Source organism: Camelus bactrianus, chromosome 5, assembly GCF_048773025.1.
Source record: "Camelus bactrianus isolate YW-2024 breed Bactrian camel chromosome 5, ASM4877302v1, whole genome shotgun sequence".
Classification (NCBI taxonomy): Eukaryota; Metazoa; Chordata; class Mammalia; order Artiodactyla; family Camelidae; genus Camelus; species Camelus bactrianus.
In genome coordinates, this window is record NC_133543.1 from 85,795,995 (window position 1) to 85,814,939 (window position 18,945).

The 18,945-nt window shown below is 38.3% G+C and overlaps 1 protein-coding gene across 1 annotated transcript in view; it reads left to right on the forward strand.

Annotated features, from left to right (window-relative positions):
• The first annotated feature begins 474 nt into the window (after nt 1–474).
• STAT4 (signal transducer and activator of transcription 4) overlaps nt 475–18,945 on the forward strand; it is an 82,339-nt gene continuing 63,868 nt past the window's right edge. The window contains exons 1-3 of the mRNA XM_074364257.1: nt 475–637; nt 2,899–3,027; nt 4,333–4,477. Of these exons, the coding sequence (XP_074220358.1) occupies nt 627–637; nt 2,899–3,027; nt 4,333–4,477 (285 nt within the window). The 5' untranslated portion in view covers nt 475–626. The remainder of the gene's footprint in view (nt 638–2,898; nt 3,028–4,332; nt 4,478–18,945) is intronic.

An 18,945-nucleotide genomic window follows, 5' to 3' on the forward strand; every position in this document is an offset into this window, starting at 1 on the left:
TGGCTACCCACCTCTTCCGCCCAGGGGCAGACCTTCCATGGTGAGTGGAGTCTGAAAGGAGGAAGTCCGGAAGCCAGGAATTTAGCTCCAGGCAAGTAAGTCTGCAGGGGGTCTCAGATGGTTTGGGAAAATAGGAAGAAAATGAGTGTGAGTGACCCCCACCCACCCGGCTCCCCCGACACCCTTGGGACCCCGGCAGTAGCCCGACTGGGGGGGGGGCGCCTGGCAAACGGGGTTCAGCCTATTTCTGCTCTTTAGCGTTTCTAGAATAGCGAGTGGGTGTGAACGACCCAAGTAAAGTCCCAAAGACTCGCACACTGACGCACAGGAAAGCCTCAAGTGGGAGGAGAAATGCAAATCCCCTACTGACGATGGCGTCAGCGGCTCGGTCCTGGGGACGGTGAAGGGCGATTCCGACTTTGGTCTTGAGCACCGCCTGGGACCCGGGCTGAGAGAGCCAGGTAAGGGGCCAACCACACCTTCGCGTGGCTTCTTTGGAGGCGCACGGGCCAGGAAATGCTTCTGCAGGACGCTGCGGAGGCTTTTGCAGTTCCGTGCTGTTTTGACAGTTTCTTCACGTTAACCTAGCCGAGGATGGGTAATTTGAAAAAGAAGCGTCCGACTCCATGAGTCAAAGGTGCGCTCTGGCGCGGGTCTCTCGGCGGGACTTGGGCGCTCTGACCCCCGGATCTGAACGGTGGGTGGGACCGTCGTGGCTGATGCGGGGGGTGTGTCCTCGCCAAGCGCTGAGCGGGGGCCCCTCTTCACTCTCTTAGCCAGCTTCTCTGAACTCTGATGCCTGACATTAGATTGCGTGCCTGCATTTTAGCAGAAAGTCCGCCGCTGAGGTAGCTAGTGATTGAGGCTTTGATGAGAGCAGATATTTTAGGGCAGGTCGCCTCCTTTGCAAGCTGCGGCTCGCAGAGCCAAGACGGCACCATTAGCTCCCAGGCGGTGGGACGAAATGCCCCTTCATAGGGATCTTCTAGGGCCAGGCGTTCAAAGAGCATGGGCAGGCACTCAGTTTTCAAAGGAAATGCTCCGTAGTTTTCTTGGAGTGGGATAAATAGCCTTTAGAGAGTGAAAGCAAAGAAACTTACTGAAAGTCCTCTAAAGGCATTTCTAGAGGCTGCAACAAAGAAGAATGTCCTAAGAATATAACCTATCCTTCCCTTTTTCAGCCGTGGGTTCAGCTCTCTGGAGGGTAACTCAGGTCCTAGGAGTGATCTAACTAACTTTAGGATGGGTTCAGTCCAGTTAATTCTTAGTTAGAAAACAGGTTTTCATCCAATCATAGCAAAGGTTCAACAATAGTAGCAATTACAATTGTAATGCTATTTTCAGCTGGTGTTTTCTGTCATCAACTAGAATAAATTGATAGGACAATGTCAATAATGGCACGGGGACAGATGTTCCAGTTTTGGGTGGAATATGTATACACCCAAGCATCTGGAAAGACCACCATATGTGGTGTCAGGAGACCTCAGGTCCGTCCTTAGGCGCTGCGGATCTCGGGCGAGAATCATTTCGCCTGCTTGTCCTTCAGTTATTTTCGTGTTAAAGCTGGGGTCATACTGTCCACCTGCGCTGCTCACATCAGGCGTGCCACACATTCGTCTCTTAACAAGCACTTATCGAGACGTACAGTATGTGTAATTATATGTGTAAATATAAAGTGTAGGAAAGTGAAACATTGCTTTTTCTAGTTGCTTTCTTTTAGCAAAACATTGGCAATAATCTTCTATACCTTTAGATCAAGGAAAAGGTGCCCCCAAAAGGCTCCATCTGAAACCCGAGAAGTATGCATATGAACTACGTGAAACTTATTATCATAATGTTCTGTAGGCAAAAGGAAATCTTCACTTACCTATGAGTTAGTTTGAAAGTTGTGATTAATCAACGTAAAAGTTTTTTCTTTTATCTAGAATTACTGACAAAACAATCAAAAACTTGACTCTGGAAAAAGTAAAATACATAACTTCAGGGAGACGTCATATTAATTTCCCTGAATTAAGAAATATGTCTAAAGCTTCTAAATTGGCCAGAATGGCATTATGTTGGGGAAACACATACTTTTGTTTTATGACAGGCTACCAACTACATACCGTGTGGTTTCTCCTTAAGTATCTTGAGGGTTTAACCACCATCAGATGAACACCAGAGGCTAATTATAAGTAGACTTTAAAAGCTTTGCCCAGCTGTATTGAATCATTACAGAGAGAAATAAAAATATTTGCTCAGAGGCATTTTGAACTGAAAGAATTAGAGCCCATGAAAGTGCATACATGAAACTTCATAAAGTGAGGTTGTCAAATTAGACTAGAAGCCTGGAAATATAAGGCTGACTCTAGGAGCCAGACAAATCTGAAATAAAGAAAAAAGAATTGGGTCATTTTATGTAAAAGAAGGTTTATTGGGTGCTCCTCACATCTGAAGCCTTTCAGAGGGTCTTAGGAAGTATAGCTGAGTTTGTTATTTGCCTTCAAGTTGCTCAAAGTGTCATAGTGTAGACGGAGCAAGGGGTAGAGGAGGAGCTTATTGAGAAGACAAATCTGTGTAAACAGAGGGAGGGTGTCAAGGGGGAGTGAAAGCTTTCTAGAGAAGGTGGAACAAGAGTTTCTGTTAGAACAAAGAAGGACATGGTTTGGGGGCAGAGAAAGAATTCTGTTTCCTTCATTAGGGATGACTTTAGGAAAAAGCTGAGAATTGCTTCATCTTTGGATTGAAGGCATTTTTCTCTTCTCTGTTTTCTTTGATTGGATAACTATGAAAGAAGAGGATTTTTTTCCCTCCAGTTACCTAAATAATGGACAACATTGTCTGAAATCCAAGAAAAAGAAATATACCACAGTCATTTGTTAACATTCTTTTTAAACTCTAACTTTTCCTCTTTTATAGCATGTCTCAGTGGAATCAAGTCCAACAGTTAGAAATAAAATTTTTGGAGCAAGTTGACCAATTCTATGATGACAACTTCCCTATGGAAATTCGACATCTGTTGGCCCAGTGGATTGAAAATCAAGACTGGTAGGATCAAACATTATTGTATTTTCCCTAGGGATTGATGCACAAATGCTTTATACTCTGTCCACATGGATTTATTCTGTGGTCACTTTTGACTCTGTAGATGCATTCTTTTCAGGTAAAGAACTTCCTTCAAGGATTTGGAAAATTTCCTCAAAGGGGGAGAATCATTGTCCCTTCTGGTTTCATCCATTGCAGATGAAAACTTAATGGTTTTAGTGCTTTGTAAAAGCCAAACTCCAACAATTTTCTAAATATTAAAAAGCCAGGAAGTAAATCTATTGTTTTTATCAATTCTCTATTACACTCAATATAAATAAGTATTTTTTCTTAGTATGTTTTACAAAAATTCTTTTAAGCTCTATTCACCTTGTCCAATTAAGAATTATTTTGCTTTAGTCATTAACTTTTTTATTGTGATAAAATACACATAACATAAAATTAATCATTTGTAGGTGTATAGGTTAGTGACATTAAGTCTATTCATATTGTTATGCATCCATCACCACAATCCATCCATCTCCAGAACTTTGTCATCTTCTCAAACTGAAACTGTGTACTCATTAAACAATAACCCCTCATTCTCTCCATCCCAGCCCCTGGGAACCACTGTTCTATTTTCTGTCTCTGAATTTGACTACATATTTCACATAAGTGTCATCACACTGTATTTGTTATTTTGTGACTGACATTTTACTTAACATAGTGTTTCAAGGTTCATTCATGTAGCACATATCAGAATTTCCTTCCTTTTTAAGGCTGAATAATATTCTATTGGATGTATGTACCACGGTTTATTTATTCTGTCATCCTTCAATAGACATTTGGGTTGTTTCTGCCTTTCAGCTATTGCGAATAAAACTGATATAAATGCTGGTGTGTAAATACCTACTCAAGTCCCTGCTTTCAATTCTTTTAAGTGTCTACCCAGAAGTAGAATTGTTGTTTGTAATTGTATGTTTATAATTGGAGGAATCTCCATCCTGTATTCTGCAGTGGCTGTAACCATTTTCCACTTTCACCAGCAACACACAAGGGTCCTAATTTTACATCCTCACCAAAAATTGTTATTTTGTGTTTTCAATAACAGCTCTCCTAGTAGGTGTGAAGTGGTGTCTCATGTTTTGGTTTGCATTTCCCTAATGATTAGTGATGTTGCATATACTTTCATGTGTACAATTTAGAAACCTCTAAATGCTTATCATGGTGGAATATATTTATCACTTTAAAATGATTGTGTTTAAAAAAAAAGTAGGCATTTTACTAAGCTGTATCCTGCTGTATAGTAACACTTACGGCTTTTTTTAGGGAGGCGGCTTCTAACAATGAAACCATGGCAACAATTCTTCTTCAGAACTTGTTAATACAACTGGATGAACAGTTAGGTCGTGTTTCCAAAGAGAAAAACCTGCTTTTGATACACAATCTAAAAAGAATTAGGAAAGTCCTTCAGGTGAGAATACATTCTATTTTTTCAAAATATTTGGATTTGTGAGTCTTAAATTCAGTTTAAAAAAATCAAATAGATAGACTGATATTATTTCCAAACCAGATTTAAGAGGGAAAAATTGGAATTCTCTTACCATTTTACATTTTGTGCCCAATTTTATTTCATTACCCAGTGTTTGTTTTTCATGAACTTTTGAAAAAAGCTGCAAGTGGGAGGGTATATGATTTGCATGTGACTGTTGACTAGTTATGATCAAATTTGAGAAGGCTGGAAGATACAGGTTTCACAGTGATCCCTCAGTCCTCCCTTGCCTTTGTCTCTTATGTAACAGTTTAGAGTTGGTGGTGTTCTCATTCAGTGTGGAGGCATTATGGTTGTATGCATCTTTCCAGATTTGATTCAGACTTCACCTCCTTCAAAAGCATTGACTGGTGCCCTGTAACCTCCTATTCCAAAAGTTCACACAGGCAAATACCATCTCTCTGTGTTCCCACAACCCCTACAACGCATCTGTATCATGGCATTTAGTATATTCTACTTTAGTGTTATTTCTATATGTTTGTCTTCTCCCCCAAACAGTGGATTACTTAAGGCAACGACTTTGGTATTGAGCTTTGAATTCCCAGTGTCCTTACAAAGCTGGACATATGGTAGGTGTGTGATATTCATTGATCAAAGGGATGAATGAATGAAGTCAGTAAAATAGAAATCTAAAGAATTAAGGGCAGGTGGATATTGACCTAAACACAGAGGTGCTAATGAAACAAACTCTGAACATGGACTGCTCTGCTGTTTACTGAGTGTCTGTTCAACAGATGAACATGAAACATACAAGTGCCATGTCTCAGTGAGGCATCTTTAGCATCTCAAAGTTACAATTAGTACATTTTTGGGAAAAATTTACCTAAACCATAATAGAAATGTGCTCGATGCTACTGACATATGTGAGAGGACATATTGTTATTTGAATTGCACTGAGCCATCTTTGCCCTTGTAATCCCCTACAAATTTGCAAGACACTTGGCCAGGGTAGTAAATGAACTTGTTGCCAACAAAACGGGATTTTTCCCAGCATAAAGCAAACTGTGTCTTCCAGAGATAAGACATTTAACCTTGGCTTCGTTACCTAGTGCTCTAATCGATAAACCTAGAACGGGGCTGGCATACTGTTACCCACAAGTCCAGTGAGGTCGCCGCCTGTGTTTGTATGGTCCATGATGAAGAATGGTTTTTACATTTTGAAGTGGTTGAAAAAGAATAAAAATAAATAAGTTTGTGACATGAAAATGATAGGAAATTCAAAGTTCTATATTTTAGGGGAGCGGAGCTTGCTTATTCCGTTATGTATGGACTCTGGCTGGCTTTGTACTGCAACGGCAGAGTTGAGGAGTTGTGACAGAAACTAGTATGGACCCAAAGCCTAAAATGGAGTGTGTGTGTGTGTGTGTGTGTGTGTGTGTGTGTATCAACCATATTTATCTGGCCCTTTATAGGAGAGTTTGCTGACCCCTCGCCTAGAAGCAAAGGTCCTCCAGGTCTATGCTGGAGGGATGTGGGTGGGTAAAATTTGGGTGATGCATGGTCTTTGGAAATTCTGACTCTCAAAATGTGGCAAGTCACTTAATTTTTCTAAATTCCCATATCTTTTTATGTAAATGAAGATGATGATTATTTCCCTTTGGGGATGGTAAGGAAGACTGGAACTTCTATTCTGGTAAAAAAAAAAAATAGGCTTTCAAAAAATGGACCTTGGTGTTGATAGGGGAAACCACAGGATCTTCTTAACTCAACAATAAATCAAGAGTAAGTGTCTAGCCCATCTTTTCTCTGGGTGGGGATGAGACTGTGGGGAAGCTCAGGAACCCATGGCATTTCATCTCAAGCACAGACTGCTCTGCCTGTGTCACTGGCCCTCCTTGTCTCTGTTAACCTTTTCCAATAAACTGCCCGGAGCTCAGCATGCCCGCCCAGAACATCAGATATGCTCTTTCTTCCTGAGCACATCAGACTCACTCTTGAATGACTCTGCACCTGTCATGGTCCGTGATAGTCTTGTGGCCAGGAATGCTCTGCCATCCCTCTTCCTCCAGTCCAGTTCCCATTCATCCCCAGAGGACCTGCGGGGCGGCCCCAGGGCAGCAAGGAAACTCTCACTTGTGCTCTCGCCCTTGCTCTCGCTCTCGTTCCTCAGCTCCCAGGGCTCGAGTGGCATCTCATCCGAATGTGTCTAAGCAGGTCACAAGCTCTTTGAAGGTCAAAGTCCTTTTGTGACCTCCGTCTCCCCTCCAGTACCCAGTATGGTTCTACTACAAACTAGAAACTCAAAACACAGCTTGGTTGGTTAAGATATTTTGAATTAACAAAACACTTGCTTCTTTGGTTTATAAACTATACTTATTGGATATTTGTGTTAATTCAGAACATAGTAGAAAATAGTAATAAAGAACATCACCAATTATGTTAAGACAGGTCTTTTTGATAACACAACATCCCCATTCCCCAAAAAGGAGGAAAAAAACTCCCATCAAAGGAATATTGACACTGTGCTTATCTGGTTTGAACATTTTCATCCTCTGGGATTTTAAGTACAATCCATTTTAACTATCACAGCAAAAAAGAGCAAACAATAGCTACCAGGGGGAACTAAGCAGGTATGAGGTAAATTTATTTTAGCTCTTAACAGAGCAGCTGAGGTCCCTAGTTCCAATATTTTAATTTACTATTTATATCCCACCTACTTTCAATAAGAATTTGGAATGGCTTGCTAGAGAAGACAAATTAAACAAAACCACTGAACCAAGAGTAAAGGCAGTCTCAGAGATGAAAGCAGTGAACACTGATGTCCAGCTTGCCTTAGTTCCTTTAAGGGGAAGCAGCCTCAGGTCAAGGCCAGGAGCAAGGACTGCGTGGCCTTGAATCCTGGCTCTGTGACCAGCTTGCTGTGTGGCCCAGGGCAAGATGCTTGCACTCACTGGCCTCGGTTTCCTCAGCAGTTTGAGTGGAATCACACTGGTACCTACCCTACAGGGATGTTAGAAGCATTAAAAAAAACTGTAATGCTTGTGGCAAGGACTATGCTAGGATTTGCTAAAAATAAATATCTGTCCCCAAAATTTTAAGAATTCCTTCACCCTGTTCTTGATCCTTTAAAAAAATTTTTTTTAAATTTTTAAACCAATAGACTTTATTTTTTTAGAGCAGTTTTAGGTTTACAGAAAAATTGAGCAGGAAGTACAGAAAGTTCCCATATGCTCCCTCTCCACCTGCCTTTCCCCACTTTCCTCTGATTACCTTGCATTGGTACTGTACATTTATTTCAGTTGATGAACCTGTTGTGACACATTATTATTTACTAAAACTCCGAGACTTTACTCATCAGGGTTTACTCATTTTTTAAAAATATACTTATTTATTTTAATGGAGGAACTGGGGATTGAACCCAGGACCCCATGCATGCCAAACATGCGTTCTACCACTGAGCTGTACCTTCCCCTCAGGGTTTACTCTTCCCATTATACAATTCTGTAGGTTTTGACAAATTCATGATGGCATGTATCCACCATTTCAGTTTCACTGCCCTAAAAATCTCCTCTGCTTTACCAGTTCATCTGCCCCTCCTTCCCCCCAAGCCCCTGGCAACCACTCATCTTTTTATTCTTTCTATAGTTTTGTCTTTTCCAGGATGTCATATGGGTGATATCATACAGTATGTAGACGTTTCAGATTGGCTTCCTTTACTTAGTAATATGCTTTTAAATTTCCTCGGTGTCTTTTTTGTAGCTTTGTAGCTCATTTCTCTTTGTCGCTGAGTGATATTCCCTTGTATATCCATTTTTGGCAATCGTAAATAAAGTTGACATTAACATTTATGTGTAGATATCTGTGTGGGCATGCGTTTTCAACCCATTTAGGTAAATACATAGGAGCTTGATTACTAGATCTTTGTTCTTAGATTTTCTATTGAAAATCTCTTCCTTTTTCACCTTCCTGTCTGTGTCTTAGTCTGTTCTGGCTACTGTAGCAAAAATACAGTTGATTGGGTGGATTTTAAGTAACAGACATTTCTTTTTCACAGTTCTGGACAGAAAGTCCAAGATCAAGGCACTGCCGTATTCAGTGTCAGATTCGGCTTCCTGGTTCATAGAGGGCTGTCTTTTCACTGTAACCTCACATGGCGGAAGTGTGGGGTGGGCGGAAGCTCCCTAGGTCCTTTTCTATAAGAACACTAGTCTCATTCAAGAGGACTCTGCCCTTATGACCTAATCACTTATCAGAGGCTCCACCTCCCAATACCATCACATTAGGGGTGAGGACTTCAACACAGGAATTTAGGGAGGCACAAATATTCAGTCTCTAACAAACATTTTTCTCTCTCCCTCAGAATGACTTTAAAAAATTTTAATGGTGCACAGTAATAATTTTAAAAATTGAAGCAATACAAAAGTATGTAAAGAAAATAAGAAATAATCCAAAATCTACTGCCTAGATATAACCATATTAGTATTTGATGAGCATCATTCCAAACATCTATACATATATATGCAGATGGTCAGGCTGTTGACATTTTTTACCCAGTTACCATCAGTATCTTTGTAGCCTCCTGTGCCCCCCACACTTAACTCCACTCTGCTCTTTCCCTACCCACAGTAGCCACTAATCTAAATTTTGCATTTATCAGCCTCTTCCTTTTTGTGAGTTCACCATATATATTGGCATCCTTAGACAATATAGTATATAGGTCTGCAGGTTACCAAATTTCACGTAAATGAGATCACACAATATTCTTCACAACTATTCTTCACTCAGCATAGTTCCTGAGATTCATCCATGTTGATATGTAAACCTATAGTTTATTTATTTTCATTGCTACATAGTATTCCATTGTGTGAATATATCATAGTTTATCCATTTTACTGTTGATGGGCACTTGGGTTATTTCTAGTATTTCTTTGCTGTTTCAAACAATGTTAGTCTGAATATTTTTGTGTGTGCCCCATCGTGCACATATGCATGAAATTCTCTAGGATGTATACCTAGGAGTGAAATACTGAATCATGGAGTATGTACATATTTAATTGTACTAGATAATGCCAAGAATGTTTTCTGAAATGGTGATACAAGTTTACATTCTCCCAGTAGAGTGAGAGTTTTGGCTCCATATCCCTGTCTGTACTTGGCAATGGACATATATCATGTACCAGTCTGGTGTTGTACCCATCTTATTTCTTCAGTTTAATTTTTTGTTCTCTTTCTAACTTCTTTATTTAAGTGCTTACTTTAGTTCCAGCCTTTCTTTTTTAAATGCATAGATAAACTTATTACAAATCGAGAGAAATTACAGAACCAAAAAATTTTAAAACTGTAAAACAGAACTATAAGTAGGAGCTGTAAGTATGTGGCTGTCATATATTCTTAGATTCCAGAAATGCAGGTCCCAAGCATGATAAATAAAAATAAACTATAAGACACCAGAGAGAAAGAAAAGATCCTAAAAGTAGCAGGGAGAACAAATATATTACCTACATGGAAATGAGAGAGAAACTGAAAGCCAAATTTAAAACAATATCAAGTGAGAAAAAAATAGAACAATCTCTTCATAGAGCTGAAATATGATATCCATCAACTTCAAATTCTATACCCAGCTCAATTATTATACAAAATTAAAAGTTCACTACAAAGACACATTCACTGAACAAAATACTAAAGGAAATCAGACACAGATGTTAAGTGCACATGCTAAAATTTCAAAAGCATGGCTACAAAAAGTGAAAATAAAGTGTGTAAGAGATTAGAAGTACACAGTATCAGAAAAAAATATCCATTAACTGGACAAAACTCAGCAGTTCTAAGGCAAACTACAGGTTTTACAAGAATGCATCAAAAACATGAAATAACAAAGTGATGAGATCAAAGAGGTGAGCTGGGGCTGTCTTGTGAACAAGCTTGTGGGCCTTGGTCAGGAATCTGAGTCTTATTCTGTGTATGATGGGAAGCCATTGAGAGGTTTGAGCAGAAATGTGACATGAACTGATTTCTATTTTTCAAAGCTTGCTCTGACTATTAAATTGTAGTTAGTTATGAAGGAATCAGGGATACCTGTTAGAAATTTTCATTGATTTTTATTATTTTTTAATTGAAGTATAGTCAGCTTACAACATTACATTAATTTCTGGTGTACAATGTATAATGTGTTAATTTCTGGTGTACAGCAGAGTGATTCAATTCCGTTGATTTTTGTACACATTCTGAAGTCAGTCTTTTTCTACTTCTGTGGATTTATCAACTCTCTCAAACTTCTAGAAGTTTTTGCTTTGTGTATTTGTTACTATGTTGCGAGGAACGTTTTACATACAAGATAATATTGGTGAATTAAACTTTCAAAAAGATCAATATAAAATATTCTCTTTGAAGAATATTTATTAATTTTTCATTTTGAAATTTCATTGTGTGGCTTTCTTTTTGTTACCATTCGCTAATAGGAGAATGAACCCATCTCATCATGTTCATACTTTCTCTATCACTTTGTACAGTCTTTTATAAATATTATATAACAAATCTTATTTCATCAACAAATATTTAATGAGTTCTTACTGTGTTATCAGTCACATTTTAAGCACTAGGAATACAATTGGAGGAAGTCATGGAAGAAATCTAAAATATTCATACCTCTTACATTTTTGTTTTTAACTTGTAGGAACTTCTGTGGCTATTACTCAAAAATTAGTTTTAGGGAAGTCAGAGAAAACAGTCATCAGCAAACTTCTCTGATAATGGGGGAAAAAAAAATCTCCATCAATTAGGAGCCTGTGTTTAGGGTTTGGGTGTTAACTCTGTGGTTAGTAATCCCACCACCCACAGAGCATTTTTCACCCACCAGGGTAATGAGTCTATTAGTGAGAGTTTTAAACTCAGTGTGTGAGGGGGCACGTGCAAGTGTAACCCACACCACACGTGTTCTATTCTCTGCACTCATGGCCTCTTTCTCAGGGGGATTGAGATTTGACTGAACCAAAGTACTTGCTGAAGCTGAAAGCTCCTTGAAAGTTGAGCGAACAGAGGTTTCTTCTTGCCTAGTCTGTAAAACTCCTGTTGATGGTTCTGAGTATCAGGTGAGGTGAGATTTCTAACATGACAAGGTGGAGGATTAGAAACACATTTTTGCAATATGAAGGAGGAAAAAGTTGCTTTAACTCCTGAGCGGCTGTGAATCTGCCAGATCTTGTCCTCTAACGCAGGCTGCTTTCTCGGGTCACTCCTCTTCCTTCCCCTCTGTTCACCGCACACAGAGAGAGGCGAAGGGGTGACCTCAGCCTCCAACCTGAACAGAACCCGGTGTAGTCACTTAGTGTTAACTCTGAAAAAGCCAAATGGAGGCTTCAACCTTTCAGGTCGTTTCCTGCACATGAGCGGCAGCTGGTTTGTCATTTTCACTCCACCGTTGTTTCCCCAAGTCCTCAGCAGTCCCCCCACCAAATCTGTTATCCCCTGAGATTATTACCTAATGCCAGTATTACAACACTCATATTTCAAGGGCTAAGACCTGGATGGTATGCCATCAAGATGAAATGTGAATTAGTTGTTAAGAACTTGGGTCATCCAACAGAAAGCGGATGGTGTGCATTGCAATCCTTGTCCTGTGCACATCACACTAAACTGGAAATCCAGTGTGATGGACTTAAGATCCCACCCACCTGAAACTTCGTTCATGAATCATCTTGTGCATATTCCTCCAAGCCTTCATCTTATCCAAGCCTGGATTGTTCTTCCTCCTTATTAAATCTTCTCTTGCAATTTACTACCTGGTTCTATAGCCATGGTTGATCTGCAGCAGCTATTACCATAATCCTCTGATTGGCTGCGTTGGTCAAGAACGGAGTGATGTCACTCCCAGCTGCTGAGTGGACTCCTAAGTGCAAGTGAGATGGGAAAGTGTTGCAGGTAGCCAGGAACTCTGTTGGTGCCTGAAAAATGAGAACTTCCCGTGTGCCTGTGGAGTCAAGAACCTGCCTATTTTCTGTCCTTTAATCTGTGATCTCTGCCTCAGTCGAAAGATAGGGGAATGATAAAATGAGCAGTACCATATCCAACTTTTAAAAAACAACTAGTTTTTCATGCTTACCAGGGTTTCATAACTTACATCATCTCTGTTGGGATTTATTTTGGGAAAAATTAATATCTCATTGGTTCTCTGTAGTTCAGCACACCATCAACTCACCATATCTCCTCCGCTAGGTTCTTCTACTTCTTCTTCTGAACAATAAAAAGTCTTCCCAGAGAAAGAGGTAGAGATAGAGATGATAGAGATAGAGATAGACAGAGACAAAGACTTCATGACGACGGTGTGGAGGATAGCGCAGCAGATGTGAACACAGGGGCATGGAGGCCTGTTTGGACTTAAACATTTTTTAATTGAAGTATAGTTGATGTACAATGTTGTGTTTCAGGTGTACAGCACAGTGATTCAGTTATACATATATATACACACACATATATATATATATATTCCTTTTCATTGTAGGTTACTACAAGACACTGAACAAAGTTCCCTGTGCTATACAGTAGAACATTGTTGTTTATCTATTTTATATATAGTAGTTTGTATCTGCTAATCCCAAATGCCTAATTTATCCTTTTTCTTGGACATTATTGCAGTTGTCCAAGGGAAAGGAAATAGGATGCTGAGCTAGGCAGTGACAACAAAGATGAGAAAAATGTGCTGGAGTTGTGAGATAATTTGATAAAAGAATTGATGCATAACGAGTGAATAGATATGAAATGTGTGAGAGAGCAAGAAATAAGAGATGACTGAGAGTTTTAGTTTGGATTATTACATGAATGTTGCTGCATAATGAAGATTAGGTTTGGGGAAGGAAGTGGGCTAACAAGATTAGTTTGATAAATTCTAAGTGGAGTGCAGTAGGAAGTTAATGGAGAGCAACTGAAACAAATGTGTCTACATACTTGCCTGTCTCCTCCACAAGACTGCGAACCCTTTGGCACATTCATCCTTGCATCCTCAGAGCTTAACATAGAGCCCAGCACATCATAGGGGCTCAATGTGGTGTTTAATAAATGAAGAGTTGAGCTAACGCTGAACACGTGAATATCGCCTTATTGCAATGATTATCCCTAACTAAATGGAGCAAATGTCATGTCATTATTGCAAATGCAGTGTTGAGACCACAAGCACTTTGGATTATAAGATTTTCTTGCCGAAACCAGCAATTTCTAAGGATGGAGGGAACTGGCTTTGGGAAGAAGTGTTTTTAGAGTGTATGGCACATGTGAGAGAAGGTCGAGCTGGTTGGGACGAGAAGCAGGAAGAGCTGAGAACACCTTTTAGAGGAAAGAAACACTAAGCATCTGGAAACCTGGAGAAGATGTGCTAACTTGGGAGAGGAAAAAGGCTGAAGTGAAAGGGAGCCAGAGACAGCCATCCTAGCATTGGCCTTCACCTGAGAAGTTGGGGGGGGGGCTTTTTGAACCATACCAGCTCCCCAGGAGCTAGGTCAAGAGTACAAAAGATTTTGAAGTTCCTTACACAATAAAACAGTGCGATGGCAAAGTAATTGTTAGAGATTCACCTAGAAATTACTTGGGAGGGCCTCTGCCATTCCTTTCACTGCCCATTCTCCCTTCATGATATTGATTCTTTCCATCAATGAACATGGTATGTCACTACACTTATTCAGGTTGTTTTCTATGTTCTTTAGTGCTATTTTTAAACCTTCCCTGTAAAGTTATAGTGTGTCTTTTCCTAGATTTATGCCTAAGGTGTTTTTTTTTTTAACAATTTATTGATATTTGAGTGGTATCTTTTTTTCTATTGCATTTTCTATATGATTATTGCTAGTCCATAGAATGCTACTGATGTTTGAATGCAAATTCTCCTGAATGCTCTTACTGATTCTAGCTTTGTGCAGACTCTCTTTTATTTTCTGTAGACAATTATATCGTCTGCAAATAAGGAGAGGTTTGGTTGTTCCTTTGCAGGATTTATGCTTATTTCTTTCTCTTATCAGTTAGGAATTTCACTACAACATTGAAGTGAAGCGGTCATAGGAGGTGAAGTGTTTTATTAAGATAATGCTTGCTGTAGGTCTATGGTGTTGAGGAAATTTTCTTATAATCCTAGTTTACAGATATTTTTAGAGATATTTTTAGGAATCAATTTTATCAAATGATTTTTCTTTATCTCTTGAGATAATTATACACTTATCTTCTTTAATACATACTTAAGATATATGATATAGATTTTTTTATATTGAACCATTGTTACATTCCTGAGATAAACTGTTTGGTTTTTATACACTGCTGACTGATTTGCTAACATTTTATATAGGATTTTGCATCTATTTGCAAATATAGCCTTTTCTTTTACAGTTCTTACTTGGTTTCAACATCAATGTTACACTAATCTTATAAAATGAATTGGAAATATTACCTCTCCTTTTATTCTGCAAAGCAGAGATTACTTGATGAGATACAAAACCACAGTCTAGGGTTGTTTTCTTTTATATATTTTATGTATTTTTATAAAGTTATATATATTTAATGTGTATAATATGATAATTTAAAATATATGTACATAATCAAAGGGTTACTACAATCAAATTAATATTATCATCTCACATAGTTATCATTTTTGTTTGTCTTTTTGGCTGGGAGGAAATTAGGTTTATTTATTCATTTTTTAGTGGAGATACTGAGAATTGAACCCAGGACCCTGTGCATGGTAGGCATGTGCTCTACCACTGAGTTATACCCTCTCCCCTCATAGTTATCATTTGTGTGTGTGTGGCAGGATCACCTGGAATCTACTCTCTTTGCATATTTCCATTGTTTAATATAGTGTAATTAACCATAGTTGTCATGCTGTGCATTAGCTCTCTAGGTTTATTCACCCTGCATGACTCCATTTGTACCTTTGGACCAACATCTCCCAATTCTTTCCTTCCCCCAAGCTTCTGGTAATCACATGAAGTATCCATATGTTTAGGTCATTAATTCTCTCAGCAGTGTTTACAGTGTTCTTTTGTAGGTCTTTCACATCTTATGAATGTACTATACTTTACTCAATCTTTTAAAAATAGGCGTTTATTTTCCATTTTTCACTCCATTATATCTTTATAAGCACAATGAAATTTAAGAACTTCACATCTAATTTTTGTTTGTCATTTTTAGTGCTATAACTATCATTTTTTTGATATATATGTATTTTTATTGAAGTATAGTCAGTTTACAATGTTGTGTCAATTTCTGGTGTACAGCATAATGTTTCAGTCATACATGAACATACGTATATTCGTCTTCATATTCTTTTTCACTATCATTTTAAAGTGCTGTATTGGTGTTTAACACCACTCATTCTCTCCTTCCTTTATTCTTATCTACAAGCAAGAAGTCAAAGGGCAAAGAAGGATCACCCTAGGTGTCCCACCCTTTGGTTTTTAAAACCACAGTGGAACCACTTCAATCTGTTTCCTGTTATTTAAAATCTTTAGTGAAGGGTATTGCACGAACAGACTTTGTAGCCTTCCAATCACTACCTTACCAACATGGTCATCAAAAAATGCCTTCTTTTGTCACCTGTTATAAATTAAGTCCATTTTCCCATTGTTCACTTACCAGTGAATGGAAGAACTTATCAGCAAATGGAAGGACATCAGGTTCTTATTTTTTAAAAATAGTTCTCCATGAATTGAAAAACAGAAACTGTATTTGGGGAGGCTGTTAATTTCCTGTGTCTAACTCTTTTTAGCTCTACATATAGGTCCTAATCTCCAACCTTGCTAATCAATTAATAAACATGTACTTGTTGGAAATCTGCCCCGTAGGAAGTCTTTTGATCATCATGTGAACACTTGAGTTTCAGGTCTGCTCTCAGAGGCAGCCAACTTTCATAACTTACTGAGCCTCAAACAACAAGAGTCCAGAGCCTCGTGGGTGGTTTATCTCTAAGTTCCTGTAGGTTATATCTTTTTGCTGATGTAGTTCAATATTATACCTACTGATTTTTAAAGAACTTTATTTCTTATTACAAAGGTGATACACATCCAATAATGAAAGTTTAGAAAACATAGATAAGTAAAAAGATCATCTGTAAATGTAACTTTAACTGATAACGATTGTTAACATTTTAGTATTATGCTGTAGTATATTATATTTCCTGCCAATATTTCTACTCAAATATATCTTTTAACTTATTTTAAAAATCAATATTGTTTTATATCCTTTCTAAGCTTCATACATTCACTTAAATAATCAAGCAACCACGGAACGGCATTCCATGCCATTAAATAATCTTTTTCAGCATCATTTGTATTCACCTATTAATCAGACATTTATTACTTTTTCCTGTTTTTCATTAATATAAGTGAAGTACATATATCTATTGTTAAAAGTTTATTTATATTTATAGTTATTATGTTAGGATTGTGGGTTTTAACTTTATGCATTAAAATCACTTGTAGAGTTGTTTTTAATACAGATACCCACTGTTGACATGACTGTAAATTGATATATTAATGAGAACAATACCAGTTACTGTATTAAACAAACTATCAGACAATAGGATTTGTCATGTATATAATAGTTTGATATTGGCTGTTCTGTAGTTAAGTGGGTGGCTTTCCTTTTCATTGCAATTCAGAGACCCAAGTTCTCTCTACAGTGTGGCTTGACTATTCTGAAGGGACCTGGATGTCTTTGGAGACAAGAGCTAGAGAAAGAGAAAGAGCGTGAAGTCACAGCCATATGTGAGATTTCTTGGCCTAGAAATGATACACTGTATCTACATCTCATTAGCAAGAACTAGTTACATGCCTTCCACACCATGCAAACAATGGTAGGAAGTGTAATCTCTGAATGGGCTGCCACTTCCCAGTTCTAAGGACTTACTGCATCCTATCAGAGAGGAAGCAAATTTGGGGGAACGGGTAGGTATGTCTGCCACATTTGGTAAAACCATTTTGGAAAGCTGTTTGTTTGTCAATATCAAAGTTTAATGTGACTCATCAATTCTATTTCTGGATATTTATTCTACAAAAATTCTCACACAGGTTAAAAGCATATCCGTATAAGAACATTCATTGAAAGTGATCTCAAATGTCCATCTTTAAATGATCACAATGGTTAAAGCAATTATTTCCATGCAGAAACATCTATTAAAATATTAGATCTGAATATACTGAAATAGAATAATGATTATAATCCATGTTATGGAGTGAAAAAACATAGAGCAACATGTTCTGTGGGATTACCCACAGGGAATGAGGGGACGAAGTGAAGGATGGGGCTCTCAGCAATTTTTTTTTAAAGCAGCATGCCTAGTTGTTTGTTTGTTTATTTTAACACGTTTATTGTGGTATGGTTCCTGTACAGTAAACTACACATATTTCAATACACATACAATTTGATGAATTTTGATAGCTAGATACACCAATGAAACCACTAGCACAATCAAGATAGCTAACATTTCCATCACTCCTCAGCAATTTTTAACTTTTCTATGACCTAAAATTAAAGTATATATATGCCCAAATTACATCAATATTTTTAAAACCCAGATTCCCAAACCTTGCCTCAAATCTACAGAATCAGAATCTCCAGGGACTGGGGCCCAGAAATCAGTAGTTTGTAAAAGTTTCCCAAGTGATTCTGACAAATTGCCAAGGTTGCGACCGCAGCCTTAGGATAAATTTTCTAAAAGTGGAATTACTATGTCAAAGGGTATGAAAAATGTTGACTCTTGATAAGAATTGCCAAATTGTCCTTTAGTAATGTACCGATTCACATTCCCACCAGCAGTGTGTAAAAGCTCATTCCATCTTCAACACTGAGTGGTGCAAAGTGTTTTAATCTTTGCCACTTTGACAAATGAAAAATGGCATGTCTGATTTATTTCGACAAAGGTTCTAGTTTGTTGCATTTGTTTCCCTTTCAGGGATATTCTGTTCCATCTATCTTCCTCTCAAATTGTGTAGATAGATTCATCACCCTAAGTAATCGTTTCATTATAAAAACTCTTGGGGAACTTGTTAAAAATGTAGATTTCTAGCCCCCACTTCCAACTCTGATTGAGCAGGTCGAGCCTGGGGTTTGGGAATATGGATAGGAAGGGGTAGGATTCAGAGAGTCTACAAAGGAGAGATGCATCACAGGCAGAAGCAACAGAAGAGAAAATAAGCAATGGTGGATTTAGTTTATGGGTATTTTGTTTCCCTAGGATAGACCCTTTGCTCATGACTTGCCATGCCCTCTGCCCAGGACCCCGTTCCCCTTTCCTCCCACCATCCATCTGGTTCCAGCCCAAGACCTCTCTTTGTGTCATTAAAATCCACATTGATTTTTCCCTCCGCTGCAGTCCCACGGCCCTAAATGTCCAAACAACTCATCCTGACACTTAATCATATGCTGCAATTACTTTAGATAGATGAAAATCGATTTACAGTAATAAAGCTATAGTCTAA